The sequence below is a fragment of the Meles meles genome, chromosome 11 (assembly GCF_922984935.1).
Source record: "Meles meles chromosome 11, mMelMel3.1 paternal haplotype, whole genome shotgun sequence".
NCBI lineage: Eukaryota > Metazoa > Chordata > Mammalia > Carnivora > Mustelidae > Meles > Meles meles.
The window spans coordinates 1,494,315-1,505,620 of record NC_060076.1 but is presented as its reverse complement, the minus strand read 5'-3'; the positions used below and the strand labels follow the sequence as shown (position 1 = coordinate 1,505,620).

Here is an 11,306-nt window from a genome sequence, read left to right as displayed (position 1 = left end):
GTTGCAAAGACCTGGACACCCACCGTCTCTGCTCACTAGGTCTGCGCGTGGGCAGAAACACCCCCACCAGTGCGGCACGGGGGTCAGGGTAGGCCCCAAGTGGCACGTACACTGTGTCTCCAGGTCTCCTGACCCGAGTGAGGGCGGGAAGGGCCCCCCTCCCTGCCCACCCGAGAAAGCGGCGTCCACAGCAAAACCTGCACAACCTCTTCTGGGTGCCCCTGGAAGGAAAGGGCCCCCCGGGGCTCCAGGCGACCTGGTGCCAACCCCCTGGGGCAGGGGGACATGCCTCCTGGGAGGCCACCTGACCACCCCCCCACTGCTCTCCCCAGCCATCACCCACTGCGGTCAGCCTGGACTGACGGATTTCTACATGAATATTCATGCCGCAGCCTGGACGAGGCACGCGTGTGCTGGGAAAGCAGAATGGAGTCCTGGCCCCTCCCCGCAGAACGGTGGCCGTGTGCTTCTCCGGCTCGCACACAGGCCTGCGGGGCTCTCCTCTGGAGGTGTTCTCCCACTGACCGACTCCAGAGGCTGGGGCATGGCTGTCCCCTCTAGAGCGATGCCCACTTTCGGGCGGGGGGCCCAGGCCCTGCCCTGCTCCACCCAGTGACCCAGCCTCGTCGTCCTCCCACCAGAGCAGCCCATCCCCAGCCCAGGGCTCAGGGGGCGTCCAATCCCAGGGCAAGGTGGCAGGGGACATGGCTGAACCGGCCAAAGGCGGAGGGGGTCTGCCTCAGCCTGGGCTCCCAAGCCTGGCGGCCAGGAGTGGCGTTCTGGCTCTCTTGGGTAAGGCCATGGTTACGGCCGAGGCAGGCGTCTTGCCACGCACCCTCCGGCAGGCCCTCCCCCGGCACCAGGCGCAGAGGCGGCCACACAGCGAGAGCCACAGCCACTCTGCCAGAGGCCCCGTGTGACACAGCGGCCAGCAGGCCCGGGCACGCTGCCCGCTGGGGCGGGGGGAAGGGCGCAGCCCACGAGCCGCTGAATCAGCGGCTCCCTCCCGTCCTCCCTGTCCCCTCTGGGCGAGGATGCTGGTGAGGCGGGGCGCTCCCTCTTCTGGGAGCTGTCAGGGAGGCGTGCCAGACTGCTGGGATTTCTGCAAAGTGGCTCCAGGGTGCAGCTTGGTGCAGAGCGGCAGGCGGGCCTCGAGGGGATGGGGCGGCCGGCCGTCCGGGAGGGGCTGGCCCAGAGAGGCCCTTTCCCAGCAGCAGCAGGGAGGGGGAAAGGAGAAGCACTGGGCTCTGCGGAGGGAAGGAAGCTCGCTCCGGCCCAGAAAGGGCTGATTCAGCACCGAGCGCCTGCCCTCCGCCCGCTCCCTCCTCCAATCACAGGCTGCCAATGACAGGGACCTCTCAAGGTCAGGGACCATCCGATGTCGGTGCAGCCAGCCCCAGTCGACCGCCCTGTCCTCCGCAGCGGTACTGGGCTCACACTCTGGTCCAGAGCAGGTGGCGCCTGCCCAGCCATCGTCCGGGGCGGGGCTGTGTCCCTCCCCCCCAGCCCCCCACCATACTGCAGGGGGGAGGGGGGACCGGGAAAGACACCAGTCCAACTGCCCCTCCAGGTGTGACCTCCTGCGGGCTGCTGGGAGTGCCCGCAGGGCCAGAGAGCGCATCTCCTGAGATGTCCGTACTGCCCTGGGTCTGGATGGTGCCCAGACTTGCTCACAGAAACCTCCGGTTTCTGGAAGTTCCCAAAGCACCACCCTTCCTCGCCGTTGCCCCCTCTGCTGGCTGATTCCCTCCTCCTGACAGCCCCTCGCACCCTGGGAGGCCCTCAGCAGAGGGACGGGCTGGAAACCAGCCGGAGGGCGAGGGCGTGGCCGTGGCCACTGAGGCTTTTCCTCCTGCCTCCCGGCACCCAGCTCCCAGGGACGTGGGGACTCGGCGCCTCCGCTCTTTGTTCAGGGGAACTGCTTCTGCTTCTCTCCTCCCTCCTCCCCCACGCCCTCTCTGCCCCCCTCACTTCTGTCCTAACCCTGACCTCCAGACCCAGCCTGAGCCTGACTGGACCATCCCCCTGCCAGGCTAGGAGACCTCCCGGAGCCCCCCTCTCCCACGCCCTCTCTAGCGCAGCCCCGGCTCCTCACCCCCACCTCCCCAATCAAGGACAAACTTGCCACCACCTGCATCCAGGTACTGTCGCTGGGGCCGCCTGCCGCCTGCAGAACCTTCCAGGCGCTCTCCTCCCTCTTCTCTTCCCTCCCGCCCCACCTTGGGCCCATCTTCACCCACGGGGGGTCCTGCAAGAGCAGCGGGGGCCCTCCCTGCCCTCCCAGCTCACTCGGTCTGACCTAGTGGCTGTCCCGGGTCACTCCCTCCCCCACCCACCTTGAAGGCAGCCTGGGCCATCTGGGAGGGAGGAGGCGCAGGAGCCGCGGAGGCCTGGCAGCTTTGTGAGGATGACTCCTGGCTCCCAAGCCCGCTCCAGCTCCTGGCACCTGCCCGCCCGGCCTTGGGACCTGCGCTCAGGCCTAAGGTCAGTCCTTTTTCCCAAGACAGGGAGCGCATAACGAGCACATGCTCTGCTCTAAATGACATCTCAGCAGGATGCTGCTGACCGGGAGCCGCTGGCCTCACAGGTCACCCCCCCACCCCATGATGCTCTGAGGCTGAGACCCCTCTCTGGGTGGCAGCGTCCGGACTGCAGCCTCGGGTCCCAGCCCTGCTCTCCCACTGCTTGGCCCATGGCTCCACAGGCTGTCCTTGAAGATGGGATCGGGGAGTTGGCCGGAGGCCCACCTGGTGGAGGAGGACTTGCGCTCACCAAGCACCATCCTAAGCCGGCCTGCTGGGGCCGCTGCCCTGGCAGCTGCCAGTGCCCCGCGCCCGCGGCCACCACAGCCGCTTCCCAGCTCTGCCACCGCAAGCCAAACCCCGAAACAACTTAGGACTGTTTTCTGCTGGGAAAACACCCAGTTCCACAAAAGCCCGGAAGCTGCAGCCGGGCGGCCTTTCCGTGGCACTTTCTGGCCAGCGCAGCAGCGTGGTGGGGCGTCGCTGTCATGGGAACAGGAGCGTCCCCGCATGGAAGCTCGGAGACGTTTACAAAATAAAGATACTAAGTAACCATGTGTCTCTCGTTTTTCCAAGGCTTTTGGTTAAACAAGAACCAACGCTTTGGTTTGCAGCCAGCGTCCTCCCGTCCTCCCCGTGCACACGGATCTTCCCTGGGAGGGAGCTCACACGTGCACTCGGCTCTGGGACCTATTCCCCGGCCCTGTGAGGACTCTACACCCTTGTTGGCGGGTACAAGTCGGCCCCGGGGACCTTGCTGGGACCCGCTGCCGGCACGGCCACACTGTCCCTGCCGTCCCGACAGACCCCCTGTCGCAAGGTCAAGGTGGGCCCCTTGAGCCCCACATGGGCATCCCTGCCTTGGCACCGCAGACGCCTGCTTTAAAGCGTCCTTGGTTTTGCCTGGCACAGACTCCTTCCGTGGCATCTTTGGTCGGTCAGACCCTTACAGAAAGAACAAAGCTCTTGAGCTTTAAGCAATCACTCCGTCAACGTATTAAAAAAATAAGTTTAATGCAGGTGGCTCATCTCGTAAAGAATCTAACATGCGCTCGCCTCACCGAGCACCTGTGTTCACGGCGCTAGCTCATGCGGCCGCAACCACCGTCGAGGCAGCCCGGCCACACCCCTCCTGCCGTCCTGACGGCACGGACACGTGTCCACCTCTGTGGCGGGAGCTCTGGGGGATCTGAGTTAACACAGAACAAAACTTTTAGGAAACAGCATGATTTAGTGCAAAAGATTCTCTGCGGCGCTGAGAAGTGGGGTACACGCAGGTCAGCTCCCCGCCGGGCATCCAGGGAGCCCGCAGACTCCACCCGAGCAAGGACTTTGTCCCAGGAGCGCTCCCACCGTCCCCACGGTGGCAACTGCTGGACAGGAGCCGGCTACAAATCAAAGAGTGTGGTTTACAGCCGAGCTTTCTTCACCTTCTCTCCCTGAATTTGGAGTCTTCCTCCCGGGGCACCCAACAGTCCGACAGCTCCCCTGGCCCCTGGACTGCCTGGCCACACAAGGTCAAAGGGGCCACTGCCCATGCTTGGGGGGGTGGGGAGGGACAACTCGGGATGAGGGGTCACCCCCAGGATGGGGCTGTCTGCTGTCCCCGGTCTCTCCTGTCGTCCCAGCACAATTATCCCGAGTGGCTTCTCACCTGCCAAGGAGACCTGCTGTGAGTACGGGGCCACCAGGCCACCCTCTCCTCTGACAGAGAAGCGAGGGGTCTGCACAAGACATGGGGCCCTGGATGGACCAACAGGCCCTTCGCTCCTTCCGGCCCCACATTCAGTTCTGCTTGTCCCTCAACAGCGGCTCTCAACGGGGGCAAGAACACAGGGGCAGCCCAGCCCGTGCACACGCACGCCCAAGAGGGCCTCCTTCAGCAGCAGCTCCGCTCGTGTCCCGGGGACAGGCGCACAGAGACTGTGGTGCTTCTCCAGACCGCGGACGTCAGCTCCCAGCACGCACGTCTCAATGCCAGCCATCCCTCAGAGGGAGAGAGGCCAAAGCTCGGCTCCCCTCCCCACCCCCAGCCAGAAGTTCAGGGGCCTCCCAGAATTCTACACTTGGAGAGACTATGGGATCCCGCCTGACGTTTTCAGCAAACCTGCCCGAGAGGAACGCAGATCGCCCTGGAGCAGGGCTGGTCCCCGATCTGGGAACTGGCCAAGGATGCCTGTGACTCCCACTCAACCGCCTCTAAGCAAACCAACGTGGCCCAGAAGCCGGGCCTGGGACTCAGGACCCCGCGGCCATTCAGGGGGACAGACGGAGTGCCTGAGCACTGTGCCGGGACGTGGGCGGCCCAGGGCAGAGCGAGCAGCTTTCTGGCAGTGTGCACGCCAGCCACTTGAGCCTGACACTGCCCTAAGGCTGGGGCTGGCGGCTCATGGGGAGGGGCGGTGCAGCTGGCCAGGAGGCCCTCGCTCGCAGCCTGGGATGCCCTGTCCCGGGGAGGAAGCAGGGACACAGAGGCTCTCCAAGGGCGGGGGGGCCAACGGGCCTCACCCTGGCACGGCCTGGGAAAGCGAGGGCTGGCGGCCGCGAGGCGCTGACCCCCCAGGGACACACAAGGAGGGTCAGGGCAGAAAACGAGCGGCAGAGGGGGCGCCCGCGTCCCCTTCCCGGAGCAGTCTCAGCACCTCCCCGCCCAGACCCGCGAGACGGGAGGAGTCCCGACCCCGCCGGTCAGGAGAAGCAGGGGCCGCGGGGAAGACAGCCCGCGGCGGAGGCCCAGGCCGGGCCCTCACATGTCCACGAAGACCATGAAGCACCAGCCCAGGCCCCCGACCAGCAGCACGGTCACGCGGATGCCGTAGATGAGCAGCTCGTTGAGGAGGCGGAAGTCCACGCGCCGGCGGCCCAGCAGCAGCAGCAGCACCGACAGCTTGAGCTGGAAGCGCAGCAGCACGCGCACGCCCGCGTACTGCAGGCAGAAGAGCGCGGCCAGCGCGCCCCAGAGCGCGGCGGTGAACAGGCTGCAGCTGAAGTACAGCAGGAAGCGGATGAAGCCGTACAGCCAGCGCGCGCGCACGTACACGTCGAAGTTGTTGTACTTGGTGCGCGCCAGGCGGGAGGCGCGCGCCGGCCCGCAGGCCGCGTGCAGGCAGGTGGTGTGCGGGCCGTGGAAGGAGCGCACCCGCCGCGGGATGGGCATGACCGGCATCGGGGCCCGGGCGCTGCGGCGAGCTGGTGGCAGCACGGTGTCCGCGCAGCGGTCGGCACAGGCGTCATGGGCACCCAGGCCCGCGCGCGGCAGCTGAGCCCCGGGGGGTGCCGCGGCCTGCGGGGAAGCGACAAAGACAGGAGCGGGGTGAGCCCCGGGGCCACGGGGAACCTGCCCCCTCGGCTCACGTGCCCGGGGGCCGCTCTCGCCACAAGAAGCACGGACGCTACAGAGGCACCGGACGCAGACCGAGGAGCCAAGCGCGAAGACCAGACGGGGGGGTCCGGAGCCTGGCGCTGAGGCTCCCTAGGAGTGACCTGAAGCCGGTCCGCCCCCCTCCCCTCCCTGCCCGTCCAGGGCTCCCGCGGGGGTGGGGGGGGGACGCTGGGGACCACGCCTGGCAATCAGAGGACATCGCAGGCCTGCGGACCGGGCACCAGGAAAGGACACACGCCGAGTGGTCTCTGCTGACCGCCTAAACCCCTCGTGGGGGGACGGCTGCACGTGCGGACGTGTGGACAGCGGGGCAGCCGGGGGGCTACGGGCTCGGGAGACGCGTGCGTCAGACCTCAGAGCCTGGTCTGAGCCCCGGGCGGCTCCGCGCGCTTGCCTCGGTCCGGCCGCACCTGCACCGGCGGGCCTCGTCCGCTGGACCCCGCTAGGCTCCCTGCCCGCCTCCCTCCCGCCCCGGGCCCGCCGCCGCTACGCCCCCCACCCCCGCCCCAGCGTCCGCGCCGCGGGCTCCCGGGGCAGGCAGGCGGCGGGCTCTGGCGCGGACCCGCGAGCCACCCCCGGGCAGGCCCGTCCGCCGCTCACCAGGTGCCCTCTCCGTGCCGGCGCCGGGGAAGGCCGGCGGTGCGGGCGGCAGAGCGTGCGGCCTCCCCCGGCCCACGGGGCTCCAGGAGCAGGGCGGCCGCATGGTGCCCACGGCGCGGCGGCTGCGGGGCCCAGCCGCTCACACGTCCCTGACCGAGGCCGCCCCGAAGGGCCCGGGGCTTGCGCGCCCGGCGGCCGGCGGCGTTTGGCCCAGCGCGGGAGCCGTACCGCCGTCCCTCTGCGGCCACCGTAGCACTTCCCTTCCACCCCCTCCGCCCGAGCCGTCACCGAGAGCGCCTCCCTTCCCCCCGGCTCGGAGAGACTCTGAGCAGCCGGAACTCGACACTTCCCCAGGGCGTGCGTGCTTACGTGCCTGCGTGCGCGCCGTCCTTAGCACTGCCGCCCGACGCCTCGTCCCGCGTACGCCGCCGGCTGCTCGGTCTGTACTGCGCAGGCGCCGATGGTGGGCCTGCGCGTGCGACCGTGGGCAGCCCCCTCTGCGCACGCGCGCGCCGTCCTCACGTGTCCGCGGCCCGCGGAGCTGCGGCCGGGCGGGGCCCACTGCCGCCGCGGCGCCCGGCGTTGCCCCAGCGGGACCCGGAGGCTCGCGCGCGGACTCGTGAAGGGTTTCAGGCCTGCCGGGTTCCGGGTCGCTCCCTCGTAGATGCGGCTCCGCGTCCCCGACGCTGGGGGCCGCCGCCGGGCTCCCCTCCGCGCTGCCGGTCCGCCGCGTCCCAGGCCCGAAGCCCCCGGCCCTCGCCTCCGGCCCGCCTGCCGCACCCGTCCCTGCTGCGCGTCCCTGCGGCGGGCTCCTGCGTCCCGGCCTTTGCGCTCCGGGCCCTCGGGGAGGAGGCGGGGCCGCGCCCGCGGAGGGAGCGGGGGAAGCCCGGAAAGGGGCCCGAGCGGCGTGAGGGGCAGCAGGTGGCAGAAAAGGAGGATATTTCAGTAAATGTTCCTCAAAATGCAGCCTCTGCCGGCTGGGTTCTGCAGTAACCGCCCGCGCCGCACTCGGGCCCTCGCCGCGCCGCTCCAGCCCCGTCCCCCGGGGCACCCCGTCGGCCCCTCCAGGTCTGTGCGGAGGTCGCGTTGCTCGGTACACGACCTGTGCCTTCCCGCCGGCTCGCTTCCGCCTCAGCCGCGTGCCGCGCTCCTGCTCCCCTCCGGAAAGCCGCCTCCGCCCGCGCGGCATCCGTCCCCGGCACCCGCGCCGTCCCCGGCACCCGCGCCGTCCCCGGGTGTGCGCGGGCTGCCGCCTGCTCTGCGCCGTCGTCCGTCCCGCGCCGCACACGTCTCGCGGACAGGCCCACGCGCCCGTCAGCCCAGTCTTCTGCCCGCCACGGTGCGACGTGCTCCTGCTTCGGGCCGGTGCGCACGAACCCTGGTCCCCCAACCCCAGAAGCCTCACCAACGAGCCCTCTGAGCCAGTCTGGTCCGTCCCCACGGGCCGCGCAGGCTCGCAGGTAAGGAGCCCGGCGGGCTGTGTCCTCAGCGCTGCCTTGGGGCAGGGCCAGGGGAAGCCTCCGACCCTGCTGTCGGTTTGCAGGTCCTCGTTTGGGGCCCCGGTGGGGATCCCGCTCTCCACCCTCCTGAGCACCCGGTCCCCAGGCGTCCCCGCGGGGCTGGGCGGCGGGCAGTGGCCGCGCGCCACCTGCCGGGCGGTTTCCGTAGCTGCAGAGCGGCTCTGAGTCCGCCGGGGGCTTCCAGGCCTTAAAGCCGCTGTCCTGGGCCCGCCCGGCCCCTGTGCGGTCGGGGCTGCTTTCGAGCTCCCGTGGCAGAATGGAGTGGGCTCCCGGGAGGACACCCAAAGGCCGACAAACCCGAGATCCTCTACCCTTCGGCCTTTACGGTTCGCAGGGCCCTGCTCCCCACTTTAAACGGGGAGGAGCGTCACCCTTGGGGTCACGTTTAACTCACCCGTCCTTGGCAGGGGTCCGCGTGGCGTCCAGCTCGTGGTCACAGTGACGTCTGCTGGACGCCGGGCAGCGTGCTTGCCCCAGTTCGAGGCCCGAGCGAGCCCCCAGCTCCCAGAGGGGCCCCACCTCCGGGGTCCTCATACACACCCCACAGTCTCCCGGCACCAGTGCACGGGCTGCCTCAGCGACCAGATCCTGAGGCCCAGGTGACCCTGTGGCGTCTCCCGGGTTGGGTCAGAGAAGCCACACACCACCCCCCTCGATGTCCTAATGCTCCCCCCCGGAACCCAGCTGCCGAGCTGGTGGACGCTGGGCCACGGGAGGCGGGGGACACGTGACAGGCATGTGAGGCGCATGTGGGGGACGCCATTCGGGGCTCTGGGCTGGGCTCTTTTTTTTAATTTTTTTTTATTTTACTTTATTTTTTTTTTTTTTTTTAAAGATTTTATTTATTTACTTGACAGAGAGAGATCACAAGCAGACAGAGAGGCAGGCAGAGAGAGAGAGAGGGAAGCAGGCTCGCTGCTGAGCAGAGAGCCCGATGCGGGACTCGATCCCAGGACCCTGAGATCATGACCTGAGCCGAAGGCAGCAGCTTAACCCACTGAGCCACCCAGGCGCTTGACAGAGATCACAAGCAGGCAGAGGCAGGCAGAGAGAGGAAGGGAAGCAGGCCCCCCGTTGAGCAGAGAGCCCAATGCGGGGCTCGATCCCAGGACCCTGGGATCATGACCTGAGCTGAAGGCAGAGGCTTTAACCCACTGTGCCCCCAGGCGCCCCGGGGCCAGGCTCTTCTGAGCGCAGCTTTCGAGTGCCCGGGAAAGGCAGCAGACGTGAGCGGAGGAGGCTCACGGGATCCCGCAGTGGTTGCGTGGGCCACGCCGGAAGCGAAGGGAGGCGGTGAGGAGGGGTTTGTGGAGGGGGGCACGTGGGTCCAGTGGGGGTCACCTTGGGCCCCACGGCAGGGCTGTGGCAGCAGCGTGGATAAGAGTGGCAGCACAGGGGGTCTGTGGTGGTTCCGTGGAGCGAGCACGTGGGCGGCACACGGTGTCTGTAAGGTGGTCACGTGCAGGCCACGGTGTGGGCATGGGAGGGAGGGATTCGTGGGGGGAGGGGGGACAGAGGTCATGTGTGGAGTTAATGGGCCACGTGGCAGGGCCGGGGGGGGCCACGCGGATGGCGTGTGGGGTGTTCGGTGGAGGGTACTCGGGGTCTCTGGGGCACACACACGGGCACACGGGGGCGTTTGGAGAGGCCGTGGGGAGGGGCTCCGCGCTGAGCGCCGTGGCCACGGCTTTCCCCGTGGGAGCAGGAGCGCAGCTGGGCGCGAGGCCGCGGGGCTGGGGCGGAGACCCCAGATGGCACAGGGCAGAGAAGCCTGGGTGGGCCGGGTCTGCATCCCGGCCTGCAGGCGGGCCGAGGGAAGAGACTGCTGTTCTCAGTCTCACCAAACCGTGTGAGCGGAGCCCGTGGTTTCCGGTCCTTACACCACCTGCCGGCACACGGCCTCGCGCCCACTTCGTGCCTGAGGAGACACTGTTGGCCGGCGGGCCCGGCTCTGACCCGGACGCGCCCCGCACCCCCAGGGGCCACTGGGCGGCACGCGCACTGAGACGCCTCCTCCCAGCGGCCGGCAGGCCTCCCTGTGGGGTCTGGCGCTCCATCCGACCTCTGCTTGTCTGTCCGGTGACCCTGTCCCCTCGGTGTGGGTGGCACAGCATCTCCCATCCCCGCCGGGACGGCTGCTCGGCCTCTGTGACCCCGGACAGGGTGCTCTCCTCGGGGCGGCCCCAGGCCTGGAGTCCAGGGCACGCCCTGCCGGTAGGGCCCACTGGACGCGCCCAGAGGTCGGTCACCGTGGAAGTGGTAGACGGCATTCCTGGGGGCCTTGGGAGGAGCCAGCCCTGCCCGCACCCGGCTCTCAGGCGTCTGGCCTCCGGGAGGTGAGGAGATGCGCTTCTGTGGTTCGAGCCGGGCTCTGTGACGCTCTGGGCGGCCGCGCTGGCGAACGAACACGTTAGCCGGCCTATTCCGGGACCGCCTGTGGGGTGGCCGCAGGTGACCGGCGCGGCTCTGAGGACAGCACCGGCCACACCCATCACCTCCGGTCGTCCGTCTCCTGAGAACGTCGGTCACGGCCCGCGCGGGGGCCCCTGTACCCGTGTTGCGGGCGCTCTGGGGGCTCAGCCCCTGACTCGGGCCCCCGTGGGCTGCGAGGGGGGGCAGGCCGAGGCTGGGACTCTGTGCTGTGCCGGTCTGAATGTCCGCGGAAGCGTTCGTCTTCTGATGTTGGCTCCCTGGCAGGGGCGCGGCCAGAGCGGGAGGGACAGACAGACAGGTCGTCCGTCGTCAGCAGGCCTGCTTCAGGAGAGGGAATGTGGCCTTTCATGCCACCTCTCCTCCTCCCCTCACCGTCCCCCAGCGGGCCGGCGCTCTGCCATCTCCCGGTCCAGGGCAGGCTTGAGCTGGGTTCCGGTCTGGCGTGGCTGTGCCTGGGCCTGGCTGCTTCTTCCCGCCGTCCCCCCACCCCCTCCCCCGGCCCTAAGCTGAAGCTGCTAAGGGGAGGGAGCGGCTGTGCCCTGCTGTGTCTGTGGCCTGTAGAGGGCCCAGGATGGGTGGGACTGCCCAGAGGCCTGGCATCACCGTGAGCCCTTGCCCCGCCAGGCTTCGGTCCGGCGCCCATGCCCACAGCCTGCGGGAAGTGGACTGCGGTGGGTGCTGGGGAAGCACTCAGGCCACATTGGGGGCCATCGTGAGTGGTGCTGGGGGCCGTCGGGGGCTGCTGGATGACGGCTTTAGATGACAGACCCGCCCGATGTCACCGGTGCCCGGCGCCGAGCCACAGGAGGTGGGTCTGTGGTTGGATGAGTCACTGGCCCGTCCTGGCGG

At 68.9% G+C, this 11,306-nt stretch overlaps 2 protein-coding genes across 4 annotated transcripts; both read right to left on the bottom strand.

Annotated features, from left to right (window-relative positions):
- Window positions 1–3,519: 3,519 nt before the first annotated feature.
- On the bottom strand, window positions 3,520–8,809 carry TMEM250 (transmembrane protein 250). 3 transcript variants are annotated; one of them, XM_046023857.1, is made up of 2 exons: window positions 6,878–8,809; window positions 3,520–5,805 (listed from the first exon to the last, which is right to left on the bottom strand). In XM_046023857.1, the coding sequence occupies exons 1-2, from the start codon at window positions 7,691–7,693 to the stop codon at window positions 5,269–5,271; spliced, it is 1,353 nt and encodes a 450-aa protein (XP_045879813.1). In that variant the 5' UTR covers window positions 7,694–8,809; the 3' UTR covers window positions 3,520–5,268. The 3 variants fall into 3 exon arrangements, with proteins under 3 accessions (XP_045879813.1, XP_045879815.1, XP_045879816.1); XM_046023859.1 differs by having other exon boundaries at window positions 6,874–6,985; XM_046023860.1 differs by lacking the exon at window positions 6,878–8,809 and adding an exon at window positions 6,505–6,849.
- Window positions 8,415–10,858, bottom strand: LOC123953095 (collagen alpha-1(I) chain-like). Its single transcript, XM_046023023.1, has 6 exons — window positions 10,830–10,858; window positions 10,520–10,714; window positions 9,998–10,458; window positions 9,567–9,822; window positions 9,180–9,384; window positions 8,415–8,612 (listed from the first exon to the last, which is right to left on the bottom strand). The coding sequence occupies exons 1-6, from the start codon at window positions 10,856–10,858 to the stop codon at window positions 8,415–8,417; spliced, it is 1,344 nt and encodes a 447-aa protein (XP_045878979.1).
- Window positions 10,859–11,306: the final 448 nt, after the last annotated feature.

Bases quoted from the DNA above. Each gene is read 5' to 3' on its own strand.
- TMEM250 (XM_046023857.1), bottom strand. From the start codon at position 7,693: ATGCCGCGCGGGCGGAGGCGGCTTTCCGGAGGGGAGCAGGAGCGCGGC. The intron at 5,806-6,877 runs GCACGTAAGCAC...GCTTCCCCGCAG, and splicing joins TAAGGACGGCGCGCACGCAG to GCCGCGGCACCCCCCGGGGC.
- LOC123953095 (XM_046023023.1), bottom strand. From the start codon at position 10,858: ATGGCAGAGCGCCGGCCCGCTGGGGGACG. The intron at 9,823-9,997 runs GTGCGGGGCGCG...GCCCGCCTGCAG, and splicing joins CCGCCCAGTGGCCCCTGGGG to GCCGGGATGCAGACCCGGCC. The intron at 9,385-9,566 runs GTGGCCCATTAA...CTGCTGCCACAG, and splicing joins GCCCCCCCCGGCCCTGCCAC to CCCTGCCGTGGGGCCCAAGG.